Raw genomic sequence first — 19662 nt, 5'->3', positions numbered from 1 at the left:
GAGCCATCTGCTTTATGTGTCACATTACTTTGTTTAAAGCCCATCTGGAGATGTGAGCAGATTGTTAGAATTTAGCTAACTAGCATACTTTACTATATACACACTCCAAAAGGGTCCATGGGAATGTGCTGGGTCGCTTAGTTTACTCTCAGCATTATTTTTATGGGTGTTAGCACACATCGTAATTTGATGTGTTCAGTACAGTTTATGAAACATAATAGGCTTGTTTCACTCAAAACAAAGTACCATAAAAGGATACTTTTCCTAAAAATGAAAATTCTGTCATAATTTCCTCACCCTTGTATTGATGGCATACAATAGTTTGGTCTCTCTGTAGGCAGTCACAAAGTGTTACTTTTCTCATTTGTCTGAGTTCTGTGGCTATATCCAACTCAGGTGGAAACCCCAAGGGGGTGTTTGCTCTGGCTCCAATTCAGGGGGAGTGGAAGGTGTTCGTGAAGCAGCCTTTGGACAGAGAGGAGCAGGATCGATATCTGCTCAATATCACAGCCAGTGACGGCCTGTTTGTAACCCGCATAAGCGTGGAGGTCACTGTCATGGATGCCAATGACAACAGCCCCATCTGCAATCAGGTCTGTGCAATTGATTTAGGCTGACATTTGTCATGTCACAGAGACCAGCTGCAACAACTGCAATGTTTCATGCTCGTATACTAATGTACATTTAAAGTCTTGGCATGCAAAAACACTTCGTGTTAAAGGGATAGTTCACCCAAAAATGCAGAAATTACAATTCTGTGATCGTTTACTCACAACCATGTTGTTCCAAACAAATTGACTTTCTTCCGTGGAAACCGAAAGGAATGACAGCCTCAGTCAGCATTTATTTTCAATGCATCTTTTTTCCATACAGTGAAAGGGAATGGTGACTTAGGCTGTCATTTTGCCTAACATATCTTTTTGTGTCCCAAGGAAGAAAGAAAGTCATATGGGGTTAAAGGACATAAGGGTAAATAATGACAAATTTTCATTTTTTGGATGAACTATCCCTTTAAGAATTCAATGCTGCTTCTTTTTAAATCATACACAAAATAAATATTTATCATCTCTATAGGCTCAATATGAAGCTTCATTTCCCGAAGATGTGGCCATTAATACAGCTGTTCTGACAGTCGGAGCGACAGACTCGGACACTGGTGTCAATGCAGAAATTCAGTACTCTCTGTTTGGCATTGGCGTTGAAGACTTTTATATGGATGCAAATACTGGTATTTCAGTTTACAATTCTGTTTCATATGCTTTTAGGCACCTTTTCAGCATCTTGTAGTTTAAAGGTGAAGTGTGTAATTGCTTTGCGCCACTAGTGTCACAAAATATAATTGCAAAAATAATGAGTGTTCTGAAAAATAAAATACAAAATATCATACCATTGGTCGAACCAAAGTTGCCATTTAAGGCTGTTTAGAGTGATCAAACAAAGAGTTTTTTTAGTGGCACAAAGCCAAAGTGTTTACACTTAAAGTTTTCTCTTAAAGTGATAGTTCACCCAAAAATGAAAATTCTGTCCATTTACTCTCCCTCATTTTGTTCAAAACCCATATTACTTTTTATCTTCAATGAAACACAAAAGGAGATGTTGTATGGCAGTTTTAGACACCATTCACTTTCATTGTATGAAAAAAAGATGCAATGACTGTGAAATGTGACTGAGAGGACATTCTGACAAACATGGAAGAAAGAAGGTCCTGCGGGTTTGTAACAACATGATGGTTAATGATTATAGAATTTAAATTTCTGGGTGAACTATCCTTTTAAGCTGGGATAGGATAATGTATTTTATCATAAAAAATGACACATTTCACCTTTCATTTGTTTAATTAGTTTAATTAGTTAATTGGTTATTTTTTCAGTGTTCAGATGCCTTTTTCAGATGCAATTTTGCATGTGAGTTTAAACCATTTTTTAATAGATGGCAGTGATTTGGTAATTATCTCACTGACATCATCAGACTAGATTAAATGAAACATTTACAACATAGAAAAATATTTAGCGCCATCTATCATTGTTTATAATTTATTAATATCTCTAGAGTTTGTTTGTACTCTAGATGCTTTCACAACTCTTGCCCATGGTTCTTAAATCCAGTATGTGACACTTTGCACATATCTGATGTCTCTGTGCCAGGTGAGCTGAAGACTGCTTCTTTATTGGATCGTGAGAGAACCGCAGGTTATAAGTTGATAGCCCAGGCTACAGATAGTGGAGGGCTGTTCTGTCGCTCTGAAATCTCTCTGACTGTTCTGGATGTTAATGATAATGCACCATCATTTGCTTTCACACGGTTCATGGCGAGTGTTTATGAGAGTGTGGAGCCCAAGACCTTGCTCACACGCCTTCAGGCTAATGATCCAGATGAAGGTATGTATTTCAAACAACAGTCCATAAACTTTACTCAAAAAACCAAAGTATTTACATCTAGCAAATAATCTAAAAAATCTTTTTATACTGAGAAACATTATCATTGTACAATTGGAATTAGATTTTTTTAGCAAAATATTACCTACATTGGCCCCAAAACTATGTCAATACCTAAACTACGTATGTGTATCATTGCGGTTGACAAAAAATATCAAACTAAATGCCATTTATAAAATAAATAAATAAAATAAAATAAATAAAAACAGCTCAAGCACTTACTTAATACATATCACAAAAGAAGTTTGTAGTCTTTAAAATTTTTAGACACTATACACTGTTCAAAATTAGGACAAAGTGTATGGACACTTTCTGAAATGAAAGGAAAAAAAAACATTAAAGGTTAAGAAGTGTTCTAAGTGTTAGTTCTGAGGAAAGATCTATAATTTCTTTGTGAATACCACTTGGTTTTAAATTTTGTTAACTTATGCAATTAAAGGGATAGTTAACCCAAAAATGAAAATTCACTCATCATTTACTCACCCTCATGGCATCCCAGATGTCTATGACTTTCTTTTTTCTGCAGAACACAAACAAAGATTTTTAGAAGAATATCTCAGTTCTGTAGGTCCTTGCAATGCAAGTAAATGGTGATCAAACCTTTGTAACTCCAAAAATCACATAAAACAGAGAAAGAAAGAAACATAAACTTAATCCATATGACTCCAGTGGTTAAATCTATATCTTCAGAAGCGATATGATGGGTGTGGGTGAGAAACAGAAAAAGTATGCTTTACTCTAAATCTCCACTTTCACTTTCAGATGTGAAAGTGAAACTTAACAGGCACCACATGGGGCTTTCAGATGTAAAAGTGAAAGAGAAACAGGAGATTTAGAATAAAAAAGGACTTAAATTTAGATATTTTTCTCACCTACACCCATCATGTTTTTTCTGAAGATATACAGTAGATTTAACTACTGGAGTCAAATGGATTACTTTTATGTTTCCTTTTTGTGATTTTTGAGCTACGAATGTCTGATCACCATTCACTTGCAGACCTTCAGAGCTTTGTTTCTTTGTTTGTGTTCTGCTGAAAAAATAAAGTCATACACATCTGGGATGGCATAAGGGTGAGTAAATGATGAGAGAATTTTCATTTTTGGGTGAACTATCCCTTTAAATTCATACATTTCTTTCTTCTTGGAACACATGACTTTAGGCAAAATATTAGGGACTGGAAACTCAGAAACTCAGGGACTCAGTCACCATTCACTTGGGAAAAAGATGCATTGATAGTGAATTGTGGCTGAGACTGTCAGACCCTAACATTCTGCATAACATGTTCCACAAAAGGAAGAAAGTCATATGGGTTTGGAACAAGGAGAGTGTGTGTAAATGACAGAATTTCCATTTTTGTGTGAACTTTCCCTTTAAGTGTCCAAATACTCTTAGGGTTACTGTACTTCCTTTTAGCTCTTGTAGTCTTCTCCCAGGTGTGAACAGGAAGATTGTATACTCACTTGTTGACTCGGCCGGTGGCATGTTCTCCATCGACCCATCCTCTGGTGTGGTGATTCTGGAGAGGTCTCTGGACAGAGAGGTGCAAGACTCTTATCAGATCAGGATCAAGGCTGCTGACCGAGCAGGGGCCTCCGGCTCACTCTTCACCCAGGTGGATCTCACCATTATGGTTCTGGATGTGAACGACAACCCACCGGTATTTCAGAAACAAGATTACTCTGTCACAGTGCCTGAAGATGTTGCTATAGGAACAGAAGTGCTACGCGTTTTTGCCACCAGTGATGATAATGGAGTGAATGCAGAAATCTACTATAGATTCTTGTCTGGAAATGAGATGGGGAAGTTTTCAATTGATGATTCTACAGGTAAGGTGGAGGACAACTTTTCTTTGCATAGAATATTTTTCATTCATGCATATAAACCGAGTTTATAACTTGAATATTTGTTTTGCACATGTGGATGGGCCTGACACCCCTATTTCCTTTGATTGGTCAGTACGCACCATCATCTGTTCTTCCGTAACCCCGTCCATAGAATAAGAGTTCACCAGAGTTAAAGTTTGCCGATTGTTTTTGCAGATAGATTCTAATAATTTTAATGAAGAACATTAATATTTCTTAGAAAAACTTCTGACTGCTGCATGTTTATTGCAATTTCATCTAGCAGTGGACACCTAGATACGACAACCATTGAATGCACGAATGGGCTGGCAGTGCTTTTTTTATCTCAAAAGGAAAATTAGCACGATTATGAATTGGAATGCTGTGCACAGACCTAACTGTAACTAAATATACTCTGTTATCTGGTCATTATATATTGTTGTTATAATTATTAATGATAATTAAAACAAGCCAATAATTGCAGGGGAAACATATTTGAAAACATATTTGGATGTGAATCAGGACATCGTCATGATCATTTGAGGAGTGAGGATACAAAATCTTAGGACCTTTAGGATTTTTTGAGGGTAAGGGCTCAGCCTTCAATGTTCGTGTATTATTATTTATTTTATTCTCTTTTGCTGTCACGTGCAGTTCTTCACTCACTGCCTATCCGAGGCCTGCTTGCCATTCCTTTGAATTCATGAAATAAAATGCAACCAAATGCGCCCTGTTCCTGATTTACTTTGGTTGACATTCAGTTGCGTTTTGCTTGGTATATTTAAAAAAAATATAAAAAAGATTTGAACCTGAAAACGGCCCCTCGCACTCAAAGCATGAATCCCTGTAATTAATTAATTGATCAAATGAGTAATTGTTCATCTGTTTTAAACTTTTTTGTATCGAAAAGATAAACGTAGTACACCAAAAGTGTATTAAAAGTGTAGCCTAGTTCATCCAAACTAAATTACGTTGCTGGAACATCAAGCCAAAAATCCAAGGCACTCACGTGGAGTATAGGCTTTAATAAGCCGGCTATTAAAATGAGGCAATAATATTAAAAACCTTAATCAAATTGTGGCTAGAAGAGCCTTACTTATGTACAACAATGATTTTACTTAATTCACATTAAGTTTTAAACACATTCGCTGTCCATAAAATATAATATTTTATTGTGTAATGGTTGAACGCATACAGTGAAGGTAAAATCTTGTCTTTATGCAGATCGTATAGCCCAGATGTTAAAGAGATACAACTACAGTTGTGCTCAAAAGTTTGCATACCCTTGGAGAATTGGTAATATATGTACCATTTTTAAAGAAAACATGAGTGAGCAGGCAAAACACATTTCTTTTATTTCTTATGGGATTCATATTCAACTGTAGGTTATAACAGAATGGCACAATCATAAAACAAAACATGGCAACAAAGAAAAAAATGAAATTACCCCTGTTCAAAAGTCTGCATACCCTTAGTTCTTAATACTGTGTATTGCCCTCTTTAGCATCAATACAGCGTGCAGTCTTTTGTAATAGTTGTCTATGAGGCCCCAAATTCTTGCAGGTGGTATAGCTGCCCATTCGTCTTGGCAAAATACCTCCAGGTCATGCAGAGTCTTTCGTCGTCTTGCATGAACCGCACGTTTGAGATCTCCCCAGAGTGGCTCGATGATAGTAAGGTCAGGAGACTGTGATGGCCACTCCAGAACATTCACCTTTTTCTGCTGTAACCACTGGAGTGTCAACTTGGCCTTGTGCTTAGGGTCATTGTCGTGCTGGAAAGTCCAAGAGAGTCCCATGCGCAGCTTTCGTGCAGAAGAATGCAAATTGTCTGCCAGTATTTTCTGATAAAATGCTGCATTCATCTTGCCATCAATTTTCAATTTTCCCCGTGCCTTTAGAGCTCACACACCCCCAAAATATCAGTGAGCCACCAAAATGCTTCACAGTGGGGATGGTATTCTTTTCACTATAGGCCTTGTTGACCCCTCTCCAAACATAGCGCTTATGGTTGTGACCATAAAGTTCTATTTTGGTCTCGTCACTCCAAATTACAGTGTGCCAGAAGCTGTGAGGCATGTCAAGGTGTTGTCGGGCATATTGTAACCGGGCTTTTTTGTGGCATTGGCAAGTAAAGGCTTCTTTCTGGCAACTCGACCATGCAGCTCATTTTTGTTCAGGTATCGTCGTATTGTGCTCCTTGAAACAACCACACCGTCTTTTTCCAGAGCAGCCTGTATTTCTCCTGAGGTTACCTGTGGGTTTTTCTTTGTATCCCAAACAATTCTTCTGGCAATTGTGGCTGAAATCTTTCCTGGTCTACCTGACCTTGGCTTGGTATCAAGAGATACCCGAATTTTCCACTTCTTAATAAGTGATTGAACAGTACTGACTAGCATTTTCAAGGCTTTGGATATCTTTGTATATCCTTTTCCATCTTTATAAAGTTCCATTACCTTGTTACGCAGGTCTTTTGACAGTTCTTTTCTGCTCCCCATGGCTCAGTATCTAGCCTGCTCAGTGTATCCACGTGAGAGCTAACAAACTCATGGTCTGTTTATACCCAGACACTAATTGCAATTTAAAAAGCCACAGGTGTGGGAAATTAACATTTAATTGCCATTTAAACCAGTGTGTGTTACCTTGTGTGTCTGTAACAAGGCCAAACATTCAAGGGTATGTCAACTTTTGATCAGGGCCATTTGGGTGATTTCTGTTATCATTATGATTTAAAAAGGAGCCAAACAACTATGTGATAATAAATGGCTTGATATGATCACTATCCTTAAATAAAAGATCATGCAATAATTTTTTGCATGATCAGTCATATTTTCAAAATCAATGCCAAAATTACACAATTTCTGCCAGGGTATGCAGACTTTTGAGCAGAACTGTAAATACAGTGGGGTGTCATTTTATTCAATCAGTCATTTATAAAAATAAATGAAAACTATTTTTAGACATTAAAAATTTAAGGTTCATTCTGTTCTGTTTAACAAAATAAGGACACAAATTTACTCCCCCATATTTAACTATAAAAAAAGGAATACAGGTAGACATGTCGGGCAAAATCGAGTCCTTTCTGACTGTAGCCATGGCAATGTGCGCACATGAAACCTCAACACGAGCACCGCATTGACTGAAAAAAAAAACTCAACTCATCGTAGGCTAAGCGATAAACTTGCAGTGATTTAGCGCTTGCAACATCCCATATGAAAAGGCTTTTATTCTGAAGAAAAGGAATGAGGAAGAGTAGATGACATTGCAGATTGACCAATCGGTAGAAATGGAATCATGTCCATTCACCTGTGCAAATCAATCAAGTCGTACACTTATTTTATGCACTTGAATGAAAAAACGAGAAATCGAGCTGAATTCTTGTTTTTTTTATTTCTTAGATGAAACAAAACAAAAAAACTGAAAAATAAAGTGTTTTCTCAATTTTGCTCATTTCTTTCTAGATGAAAAACAAGTAAACGGTCGGTTTATTGGTTATTCCACTTTGATGACAGCAGAACATTTATCTCTCACGCTCTTCACTCTCTAATTACATTCATCACTTTATACGAAACTGCGTCACTCAAGGCCAGCTGGAAGGCCTCGGCCATGACATAACTAAACGTCTATGCCCACCAGATAAAACAATTTTATTGGCTGATGAATCTGACAATCTGAAATTACTTTCCAATTCATTGGCACTGTTGAGGGATTCACAGTAAATTCAAAAGACTCTGATGCTAGTAAACGTCAGAGATAAACTATGATTGCTTAAACTTTTCGCTGCTATGTGTTTGAATGCTGTCAAAGTCTGCAAACAAACAAACTCGGGAGTAGAAAGCAATCAAAAATACATTTGCAAAAAAGATGCATTATAATGAAAGGGAAAATATGAATGTGTTTGAGACCTGTTATGCCAGGAGAAAAGGATTTGCTGGCCCTTAAATTTCTCTACAGGGATTTGAAATAAAATATTTTGTCAAGGAACCAAATTTTTTTTTAAAAGGCTCACAAGTTACAGACACAAAGGCTTATTGTCAAGTCATTTATATTTCTTTTCTTTATTTGACAAAATGTCTCAGATGAAGCTGCACAATAGTAGTGCAGTGATTGGGAAAATTTAGTTATGAATGCTCCATAACACACTAATAATGGTGCTTAACATGCAGAACACATGGATAAGATTTGTCAGAGAGAATTCTTTGTCTTAAAAAGACGTTGGCAGTCTTTACAAACACAATTAAATATATGAACATTTCATTTTAGTTCTTTTCTTCCATTCAGTCTTGATAAAAGAACAAAGTGCTGTAGTTTAAATCCATTCTTGAAAGAATTAAGCACCCCAAAGTCTTGCACAGACTGTTAATCACCACTGTAGGAAAGTACATCCTTTTAGCTATAGTGAGCATGATCTAAATATTCAGCCTTTTCACGCATCTCCAAATGCATTTGTATTTCAAATTATGCACCTATGGTGTCTTATTCATTTAAATTAACTGGCTTTACTCTGACTCATATCTTGTGTTATTCCAGGAATTATCTCTGTGGCAGATGATCTTGACTATGAACTCTGCAAGGACTTCTTCCTAAATGTCGAGGCCTTTGATGGTGGAACACCTCCCTTGAGAACCACAACCATAGTCACCATCGAACTACTTGATGTCAATGACAACTCGCCTTCATTCAGCGAGGAAATCTACAATTTTCTGATTAGCGAAGATGTGGCCATTGGGGAGACAGTCACAAGGGTGAAGTTCTTTAATTAGTAGAGCCACTTCATTGGCATTTAATTAGCTGCAGACATAATTTCAATTTCACAGCTAGTATATAATTAAGTTTATTGCTCACATAAATCCCCTTAATGAACTTACATTAGTAAGTGAACTTACATCACTTGTACTGTGTACTTGAGCTGTAATATAATTTACTGTAAGTGTGTGTAATTTGCTCGATATTTTGTATAAATTCAGGCAATTTTGACTCTTTGCTCTTGAATTGCATGCTTTAATTCAGTGTTTCCCAATTCTGGGACACCTTTTGCAAAGGTCCCTTATCAAACACCTGACTTGAACTCATCAGCTCATAAGTAGAGACTCTGTGTCCTGAATTTTGTATGTATCATAAAAGTAGTCAATGTGTCTCGTGCCTCATTCTCCAAGTCTTCTGAAGCATATGATAGATTTTGGTGAGAAACAACACAAAACTTAAGTCTCTTTTCAGTGAAAATCTGTTGTGTGCTCATGAACACTATGAGAGAAGCTCGCTCACAGTGTTACTTGTGTCACTATAATGTCAAGATTTTCCCTGAAAATCTCTGAAATTGAGAAACAACCAGAAATGTATCGTATGTCTTCAGAAGACTTGGAATATGAGGCACGATACCCAATGGTGCCCAATATCCAGTGTCTAGGAATGAATTTATACTACACACTTGCATACCTAAAGAATGTACTTTATTAACTGCCGAGAAGTAAGTTCTTTATCAAATGCAGTGCATACTCTAAAAGTATCAGAATTTGGACATAGCTAAGGGTTGGGAAACTGGTGATGTGAGCTTGCTATCTGTTATTGACTTGGTATCTATGGTTGTTATGTGCAGTTGTTAGCAGAAGACCTGGACAGTCAGGTCAATGGGAGAATCACTTATTCCATTCTGAAAGGGGATCGTGAAAACCAGTTTTGGATCGACCCTGTCACCGGGCTTCTGAAAGTTAATAAGGCACTGGACAGAGAGAGGGTAAGTCCTTGGAATGAGCTTGGTTACTATGGCTAATGAATGTTGACACTTAGAGACACTCTCCTGAGACATAGCATGATTTTCTCAATTATTTTTAAATCAGCCATAAAGTCTTTAATTAGGTGATGTTGAGTTTCTCCTGGTGAATTGAAATTGAGGTTTTGAGTGACTGTGAGTGAGCAGACGGTTACAGGCTTTTCTTTTTGGCATGGCACACCAGGGATTAGAAACTTTTCATGAAATGAAACAAAAAAACCCCAAAACATTTTTTGTTTTGCAAAATCTTATAGAAAACGGAAACAAAATTGAATTCCGTTGCTCCAGAGTGAAAACGCTATTTATAAATGCAGATAACCTGTTAATACTGTAATGTCATTATTTTGTTCCTATCATTTTTTATGAAAACAAAGAATTTTAAATGAATTAAATCACTTAATTTATAATTTACTGTATGTAATTTGTTTCATAATTCGTATAAACTCAAGCAATTTTGCCCTCTTTATTCCGCATTGTTTCATTCTAATACTTTTTTAAGAAACCAAAGAATTTTCAAAGTACTTTCAGAGTTACACCACTTCCTGTTAATTTATTATTTAATCTGGAAAATAATTTTCACAGAAAACTTTCAGAATTACACAGCTTCCTGTCAGAATCCATTCATCTCTATTTCTTGTTTTAAGTAGGCATGAAAGGTAGCATGTAGCCTTTCTTTCTTGATTTTTAATGTACTGTAGACAAATAAAAAATGCAGTATACAAAGATATAATGTTTAGAACTGCATCTGTTTCCAAATACATTCAGCAGTGATCGGTTTGAATTCATTGTTATTAAATTTCAAAGCTTATTAGCACAGTGCACTCTCATTTAAAATAAATAAAATAATGATCCATTTAAAAATTTTTATTAGCTATTATTTATTTTATTATAACCGGCCACCATTTGAAAAGAAGGCTGTGAAATATCAGAACTGGAATGCACAGAATCCCATTCTATTCAAAAGAGACGTTTATCAATAGTAGAGTTATTCTGGATTGTTTTCTCTGACATTTATTCTCCTTTCTCACTTGTTTAAGGTCTCCAGCTACTCATTGTCTGTACAGGCATTTGACAGTGGGTCACCTGCCAAGTCAACCACTGTGAATGTCAATATCGAGATTGCTGATGTGAATGACAACCCACCGATCTTCTCTCCCACTAATGCTTCAGCTGTTATTCAGGTATGTGCAAGAGTAGGTTATTTTCAGCAATAGACACCATCACATTAAAATATACATCTACAGTACACATTTACTGGCTGCGTCACTAGTACTATTGCTCATACCTAGGAAGAGGGATATGAACAAAACCTTAACCCTGAGGATTAAAGGGATAGTTCACCCCAAAATGAAAATTCTTTCATCATTTACTCACCCTCATGCCATCCCAGATGTGAATGGCTTTCTTTCTTCTCCTGACCATAAAGATTTTTAAAAGAATATTCCAGCTCTGTAGGTCCTCACAATGTAAGTGAATGGGTAACAAAATTTTGAAGCTCCAGAAAGCATATAAAGGAAGCATAAAAGTAATCCATTTGACTCCAGTGGTTAAATCTATATCTTTAGAAGTGACACGATAGGTGTGGGTGAGAAACAGATCAATATTTACTATAATTCCTTTTCTACTATAAGTTCTCCTCACTGCCCAGTAGTTGGTGATATGCATGAAGAATGTAAATAGCCAAAAACAAAAGAAGAAGAATGTGAACTTGGAGGTGAAAATGGAGATTGATAATAAAAAAGGACTTAAATATTGATCTGTTTCTCACCCACACTCATCATATCGCCTATAAAAAGACATGGATTTAACCGCTGGAGTCATATGGATTACTTTTTGGAGCCTTTATGTGCTTTTGGATGTTCAAAATTGTGGTACCCATTCACTTGCATTGTATGGACCTACAGAGCTGAGATATTAGCAGAAAAAAAGAAAGTCATTCACATCTGGGGTGGCATGAGGGTAACTAAATGATGAGAGAATTTTCATTTTTGGGTGAACTATACCTTAAAGCTGTGGCATGTAACTTGTCATACACTGTTTGTGCTACAGACATGAGTGATACCACAAATTCCACTGCTTATTGAGGAGAGTTGCTATTACTTTTGAAAGTGATCAGACAAATGATTTTCACCTGGCAGATGATAAAACGGGTGACAATCTCATAGACTTACTTTGAAGGAGGGACTTGAGCCATATCTAGAGATCAGAATATTATAGAGACTTGATTGTGGGCTGTTTTGATAAAACAGGTAAAGTAAAACAGGTGAAAAAATCCCATAGACTTTCACTGAATGAAGGAATTGAGCCATATCTCACCTGATAAAACAGGTGAAAAATCCCATAGACTTACATTGAAGGAGGGACTTGAGCCATATCTAGAGATCAGAATATTATAGAGACTTGATGGTGGGCTGTTTTGACTTGGGCCAGTAAGCAGCCACCCAGAACACCCTAGAAACGCCCTAGCAACCATCCACGACAAACATAGCATAGTGCCGTCGAGTTTCGCATGGTCAAGCACCACTCACATTTTCTTCAGAAAATATAAAAATTTAGTTTTGAAAATTAGTTTCTGTTTTTCGTTCAAGTTGAACAAACCTGCAGGAACCACCATCCTCACACTTTCAGTTTCTGATAAGGACTCCCCTAGAAATGGTGCTCCTTTTGAGTTCCGCATTGTGTCTGGAAATAAGGGTAATGCCTTCAGTTTGGACAAGAATGGAGAGCTACAGACCAACAGAGTACTTGGTCCAGATGCAACACGGGAGTATACGCTTGAGATACAGGTTAGTGCACACCTCGAAAAACGGCTTAAAAAAAGTACAATTTGTTACACAACAACAATTTTAGAAATCACACGGACAGTTCATCCAAAAACTTGCCATCATTTACTCTCCTTCATGTCATTCTAAACCCTTATCACATTCTTCCATGGAACACACACACACACACACAGAAAAAAACCTATTCACTTTCATTGCATTGTTTTTCCAAGCAATGAAGTTGAATGGTGACTGAGGCTAACATTCTGCCTAACATCTCCTTTTGTGTTCCACAGAAGATTGAAAGTTATACAGGTTTGGAACAACATGAGGGAGAGTAAATGATAACAGAATTTTCATTGTTGCACTATCCTTTGAAGCCATTTTAGTACTGTGTTCATTTTTGCTCATTTCTAAAAGGCACGTGACTCTGGAAAGCCTCGTCTTTCTTCCACATCCTTTGTGTTTGTACGGGTCATTGGAGACAGCCTCTTCAAACCTGTGGCCTTTCCACTGGAAATTAACATTGTCATGGCAGCAGATGTGTTTCCTGGTGGGATTATTGGGAAGATCTATGCAATGGACCGAGACGAGAATGATGTTCTGTCTTTTAGTCAGAGACCACAAACAAAGAGTCTTTTCAAGATTAACAGACAGGATGGGAAGATTGTGGCTCTAAATGGCCTGGAGGCTGGAAGGTAAATGCAATGATAATTCAAGTGTTACAGTGTGTTGCTATACACATAAATTAATGGCTTACACTTTTGTTAATATATTTTTCTTTGCAATTTATTGGTTGATTCCCAACCAAGGTAGTTGTACCTCAAGGGGTACTCAAGCTCGTTCCAGTGGGTGCTTGGAAACATTTTGATTTTACTTTGTTGAAACAAGTAAAATGGAAATTACTTCAAATCTCCCATCCATCCATCCTTCCTTTTTAGATACTCACTCAATGCTACGGTCAGCGACGGGCAGTTTTCTGTGACAGTGGGCGTGACTATCCAGGTTGAGCAAGCCACAGAGGAGATGATTCAGAATGCAGTGACCCTTCGTTTCCAAGACATATCTCCTGAGGACTTTGTGGGTCTTTACATGCAAGACCTTAAGAAAGTGCTCCGTGGTACACTGGTTACCGAAAAGCTAGACCTTCTCCACATCCTGGGAGTGCAGCCTCTAAGTTACTCCAGTCAACTGGAGGTGCTCCTTGCCGTGGAGGCTCCTGATGGAGGTTATGTCAGTCCAGGGGAGTTGGCTCTCAGGTTGGAGGAGGCGAAAGGTCTCCTAGGTGGAGCATTCAAAGTGGTCAGTATCCTCGATCAAAGCTGCTCAGGTGAGCTTGAGTGTGGGGAGAGAGTCTGCGAGCTTACCCTCAGTCTAGACCCCATCGGCGTGGTCACCTACACCACCTCCAGAGTGAGCTTTGTGTCTCCACGCTTCAACAGGAAAGAGACATGCACCTGCCCAGGTTAGTACTCTGCTTCCCTCTCACATAACGCAACAGGCAAAACCAATTCAAAAGTTTACTCGAGAATGTATTGTATGGTATGCATTATTTAGCCTGGTTGATTAAATTCAAACAGTAGCCTGGAATTTCAATTTGTATTTCTAACAATGTTTGTACCCAATGCAGGTGGAATTTGTCCATCTTCTCTAGAACTTTGTGATGGCCAAACGTGCCCATCAGACATGCAGTGTGTTCGCAGCGGCCCCACAGCGCCCTCTCTCTGCCAGTGTCTGCCTGGCACGCTTGACCAGTGTGCAGGTTAGAGGATTCTTATTTTGAGACAAAGTTTCAAGGTTATATTTTATGGAATAATATTGTTAAAAAATAACTATTATTTTCTTCAATTTTAAAAAATATTGGTTATTATTTTTTATATAGTTTATAGTTGTAGTTAAGTTATATACAATAATATATATATATATATATATATATATATATATATATATATATATATATATATATATATATATATATATATATATACTGTGTAGTTCTAATAACTAAATATAGTAAATATACTTAACTATGTAGGTGGCCTGGGTAGTTCAGCAAGTAAAGACGCTGACTACCACACCTGGAGTCGCAAGTTCGAATCCAGGGTGTGCTGAGTGACTCCAATCAGGCTTCCTTAGCAACTAATTGGCCGGTTGCTAGGGTGGGTAGAGTCACGTTGGGTTAACCTCCTTGTGGTTGCTATAATGTGGTTCTTACTCTCGGTGGGGCGTGTGGTGAGTTGTGCATGGATGCCGCGGAGAATAGCGTGAAGCCTCCACACGCGCTAGGTCTCCGCGGTAACACGCTCAACAAGCCACATGATAAGATGCGCGGTTTGATTGTCTCAGGCGCGGAGGCAACTGAGATTCGTCCTCCGCCACCTGGATTGAGGCAAGTCACTAAGCCACCACAAGGACTTAGAACACATTGGGAATTGGGCATTCCAAATTGGGGAGAAAAAAATTATAATAACAATAAAAATTAAAAAAATTAAAAAAAAATATATATACACTTAACTATGTTAGAAAATAAAGTTGTGTTTCCAAGAAAAGAAAAACATTTGCCACTGATATTTTTTGTAACATTTTTATATTGTGCTATATTAATTTAGTTCACATCTTGAAAGGAAATTGGCCAGTGTGCAGGTTAGACTCTTGACTCGTTAGATTATTTTGAGATAGCAAAATATCTAAGCAAACAGAGTTTCAGCTCTTTCTATCAGTTATTTTTAATCAAAAATGGTTAAAAATTATGGTAAAATATGGTAAACATTGTTTTTCAATTTCAAAGTACTTTAATTATACTTGAGTATATAATTAAATATATTAGAAAAATATAGTTAATATATTTTTTTCTAAAATAGTTAATAGTTACAGTAATATAGTTATAGTTAAAGCTGATGTAATTTCTGCGACATTAGCGGCACTGAATGGAATTGCAAAAAAACAATGTTTTCAAAACTTTCCAAAGTTTCCGAATACGCCCCTTGTCTGCAGTTGTTCAGATAGTCCCGCCCCAAACTCACGCCATTGGTTAAGTAACATTGTTGGGGCGAGGCTTAGTGGGTCCCTGAAAACAAACACAGGAATTTTTTTATTGCCACAGAGATACAGTGTTTACAGTTTTCAAGAAAATTAACCTGTGGCTTATAGTTATTTCTGCATAATAAGCTGGTATAGAAGAAAGCATTTTAACACTGAAAACTTACATACTTCAGCTTTAACTTATACATAAACTTCACTGTAATTATATTTATAGTTAAGTTAAAGTACTTGTCTATATTAGAAAAATATGGTTGTGTTATCAAGAAAAAAAAATATGTCACTGATATTTTTGTTCATTATTTATATTATGCTATATTAGTTTAGTTTATATCTTGAAAAGAAATCAAGTTTTATAACACAAATAAATAAATTTTTCTTAAACTTAATGTTGTAAACTTAGTTAAAAAAATTAAAAAGTAAAAGTGCTCTTTTATCTGGAAAGGCACTGGTTTCCTTTTATTACTACTTGTCATATTTGTAATCATTTAAAAGGGTATGAAGTTTTATGTCATGAAAACATTGTTACTGTATTTTTCTGAAGGCAAATATGTTGAAACAGATGTCTACAGGCATTTTGCTCTAATATCTCCAACTGAAACAGTGTTGTTTCAAATCATATAGCATTATATAATACAAGTGAAACCATATATAAATGTGCATTTTAGCCCCTTAGGCAGCACCTTAGACATAGAACAATGTCACTATAAACAACCTCCATAGTTCTTTTTTTTTTTATTTCAGAATCGATTTTCCTTTTGCCTGATATGGCTCATTTGGTTGCCACATAAAGCCACATACTGTAAACAAACTCTGCTAGGTTTCCTGCTGTGCAGTATCCCGAGGGTGGTCAAACATACAGTATATTTAAACAACATTTCATAGAACACTTCTACAAATGTCTTTTGCTTGAAAGTATGTATAAATAGCAGATTTAAAAGGTGAAATATGGAGTTACTCTTTACCTGATTGACTGACAGATTTCTCCACCTGTACTGGCAGATCAGACATCTCTGAGCTTTACAGGGAACAGTTACATCAAGTACAGATTGACTGATGGTAATAAGAGTGGAGACATGAGGCTTGACTTGAAAATCAGGACACTACAGAGCCAGGGTGTCATCATGTACACACGCACTGACTCCTGCACAATGCTCAAGGTAATATATATATATATATATATATATATATGGATATATAAGGAGTGTTAGTTGCCATTGCTTGTGTTTTTGTGTTTGCTAAAGCAGCAGACTGACTATAGTGAATGGCTGTGTGTTTGTTCAGATAGAGGAAGGCCGTCTGTGGTTCCAGATGGACTGCGACAAGAGACTGGACATCCTGGGCATCTCAGGTCGTCCAATCAATGATGGTTCCTGGCACACCATGACCCTGGAGCTCACCAGTAACTACACCCTCTTGTCCCTGGACGACAGCTATGTGGAGCGCCGGCGTTCTGCACGGTCACCCATCCGCCTGTGGCCCCTGGCTGCAGACGGATCGCTGTATTTCGGGGCTCAGGTGTTGCATGGATCGGTGGCCAGCGGTGGCCAGAGGTCCCCAAGAGCACAAGATGGCTTCCAGGGATGCCTGGGTTCTGTCATGCTTAATGGAAATGAACTTCCCCTTCAGAACAAGAGGAGCCGGTATGCAGAGGTGGCTGGGCTGAGTGATGTGAAGCTGGGATGTGTGTTATATCCCGATCCGTGTCTTGGAGGACCATGCCAGAATGGAGCTTCTTGTACACAGCTGCCCTCTGGTGGTGAGAAATTACTTTAGTTGGTGTAACCTTATGCGGTCAGATTGATTTAGTCATGTTAAATAACTTTTTGGAATTTAATAAAACCAGTTTATTTAAATGCTACCACATGAAGCACATTTTTACGTTACCTAATAAAAAAATTTACAGTGCAGAATCCCAAAACCTTTTAAAAATGTGTATTAGGTTAAAATAAAATCTTGTCTTGACTCTGTTCTTATTGGATTTGCCCTCAGAGTTTTCATGCAGCTGCCTACCACAGTTCACAGGCTCTCGCTGTGAGATGGAGGTGACGTCCTGTGTGCCCTCACCCTGCCAGAATGGAGGTGACTGTAAGGCTGTAGGGAACAGCTTTCTCTGTGGCTGCCTTAAGGGCTTCACTGGACTCACGTAAGAGCACTGATCTAATCAGAAATACACATATTCACTAAGGCCATGTACACACTAATCCATTTGCATTTTCTGTTTCCTAATGTCATTGTCTTCGAAAGTCTTTTTTCGGTGGAGAGAAAAGCCATTCCGGTGTGGATGAGAGGAATAAATGTAGTAAAATCAATGCATTTTCAAATGAAAGCAGATGTGGTTGTGGCCTAAGTGTTACTGTTCAAACCAGCTAAGCAAATGTTCTTTGGAGTTCAATTTTTTTTGCCATTAATCTTCAGTAAATTTCAGACCTGAATTGTTTTTTAATTTATTACCCCACAGACAAAGTTCATGACATAATTAAAGATAAATATAAATTTTTGTTTTGGTCAGACAACATTGCCATTTTAGAGCAACGTTTTAATGAAAGTATTTTTCTGGAAAAACAAAAAAACAAATGTATGTGGTTAAATTGTCAATTTATTCCAAGAATGTGGCTGTGGACATTACATTTTCCATGATCTGTTGAAAAAGCATTATACATAATTTTTTTTAACTATCAATATTTCTTTAAACTAATCTAAGTAATCAAAAAGCATCACCATTACTGATTTGATAATAATTGTATCTTTTATTTTAATATATGAGCTCTTAAATGGCTTATATATGGTTTGTAACACTGTAGAAGGACACGTATGCACACAGAAATCACACATTTTTTTAAATCATCTCAAACATAATAACAGAGTTTCAATATACAACAACAATAAACGTTTTAAAAATTAATTAATTCAATAATCAACATTAGCAATAAGTAAAATTATGTATCTTTGAGTGTTTCTTCTGAAATCCATTCTGCCAACTTGCATTTGTGCAGAATTGTAAAGCCTTTTTTTTCTTTACCTATATAGCTCACTCTAATTGCACTCTATTTGAAAGTCATTATCCCAAGTGTTAATTTGCTTTTTTCCATCTAAAACCTTGATTGTTTGTACCACTGGTTCATCATAATATGGGGCTGTTGATTTTTTTGCTAGTGGTAATAACACTTCTAATTAATTACTATAATCAATTATAAAATTAAAACCAGATTTTAAAGCAATTCATCAAAGAAATACAATTAAGGCTCCTATAATTTCTTATGGGTTCTGTGTTTGCTACCATGATAATGTGAGAAATTGGAAATATCCAATGCTTAATTTATAAATCAGATGGTGCCGGAACGCAAAGTGCACATGAGAGTGGAGGGATGAAGAGGTGGCCGCAGGTCCCAGAATGCGTACAGAACATGGTGATGAAAACAACATGCTATGTAATCAAATGCCCAGTTACTAAGCTGTGGGGTTTACAGGCCTCAATTTCAAATCATTTGCATGATATAAATGTTATGGCAATAATTTAAAATTATTTTAGGCTACTCTGCACAACACACGCAAATGACCACATCACCACTTGCAGTCAGCAATTTATTTCTCAACAGATCTAACATATACACAATAATACTTCACAGTTCACAGTAAAGAATCACACAAAGCTTTCTAAAATATTACTAGACAAATGTATACTTACCTTATCTAGTTGTCCAAAACACCCTACACCACAGCCATGTCCCGATTCTCCTCCTCCTCCCTGTTTCGTGCTTTACTGCGTGTGTCTGTGGCAGTTCTATGTCCTTTGGCCACCCATGAACTTTTGT

At 37.0% G+C, this 19662-nt stretch overlaps 1 protein-coding gene across 1 annotated transcript in view; it reads left to right on the top strand.

Moving 5' to 3' along the window:
* The window catches only part of LOC127433394 (protocadherin Fat 3-like), a 76901-nt gene that overhangs the window by 35361 nt on the left and 21878 nt on the right, over positions 1 to 19662 (top strand). Inside the window, exons 11-24 of the mRNA XM_051685260.1 lie at positions 397 to 593; positions 1075 to 1228; positions 2145 to 2378; positions 3870 to 4262; positions 8807 to 9021; positions 9873 to 10010; positions 11084 to 11227; positions 12635 to 12832; positions 13229 to 13506; positions 13750 to 14273; positions 14439 to 14570; positions 16850 to 17007; positions 17132 to 17606; positions 17840 to 17993. Coding sequence (XP_051541220.1) covers positions 397 to 593; positions 1075 to 1228; positions 2145 to 2378; positions 3870 to 4262; positions 8807 to 9021; positions 9873 to 10010; positions 11084 to 11227; positions 12635 to 12832; positions 13229 to 13506; positions 13750 to 14273; positions 14439 to 14570; positions 16850 to 17007; positions 17132 to 17606; positions 17840 to 17993 — 3394 coding nt within the window. The remainder of the gene's footprint in view (positions 1 to 396; positions 594 to 1074; positions 1229 to 2144; positions 2379 to 3869; positions 4263 to 8806; positions 9022 to 9872; positions 10011 to 11083; positions 11228 to 12634; positions 12833 to 13228; positions 13507 to 13749; positions 14274 to 14438; positions 14571 to 16849; positions 17008 to 17131; positions 17607 to 17839; positions 17994 to 19662) is intronic.

This window comes from Myxocyprinus asiaticus, chromosome 43 (genome assembly GCF_019703515.2).
Source record: "Myxocyprinus asiaticus isolate MX2 ecotype Aquarium Trade chromosome 43, UBuf_Myxa_2, whole genome shotgun sequence".
Taxonomy (NCBI): domain Eukaryota; kingdom Metazoa; phylum Chordata; class Actinopteri; order Cypriniformes; family Catostomidae; genus Myxocyprinus; species Myxocyprinus asiaticus.
This window is presented reverse-complemented; position numbering and strand designations above follow the sequence as displayed.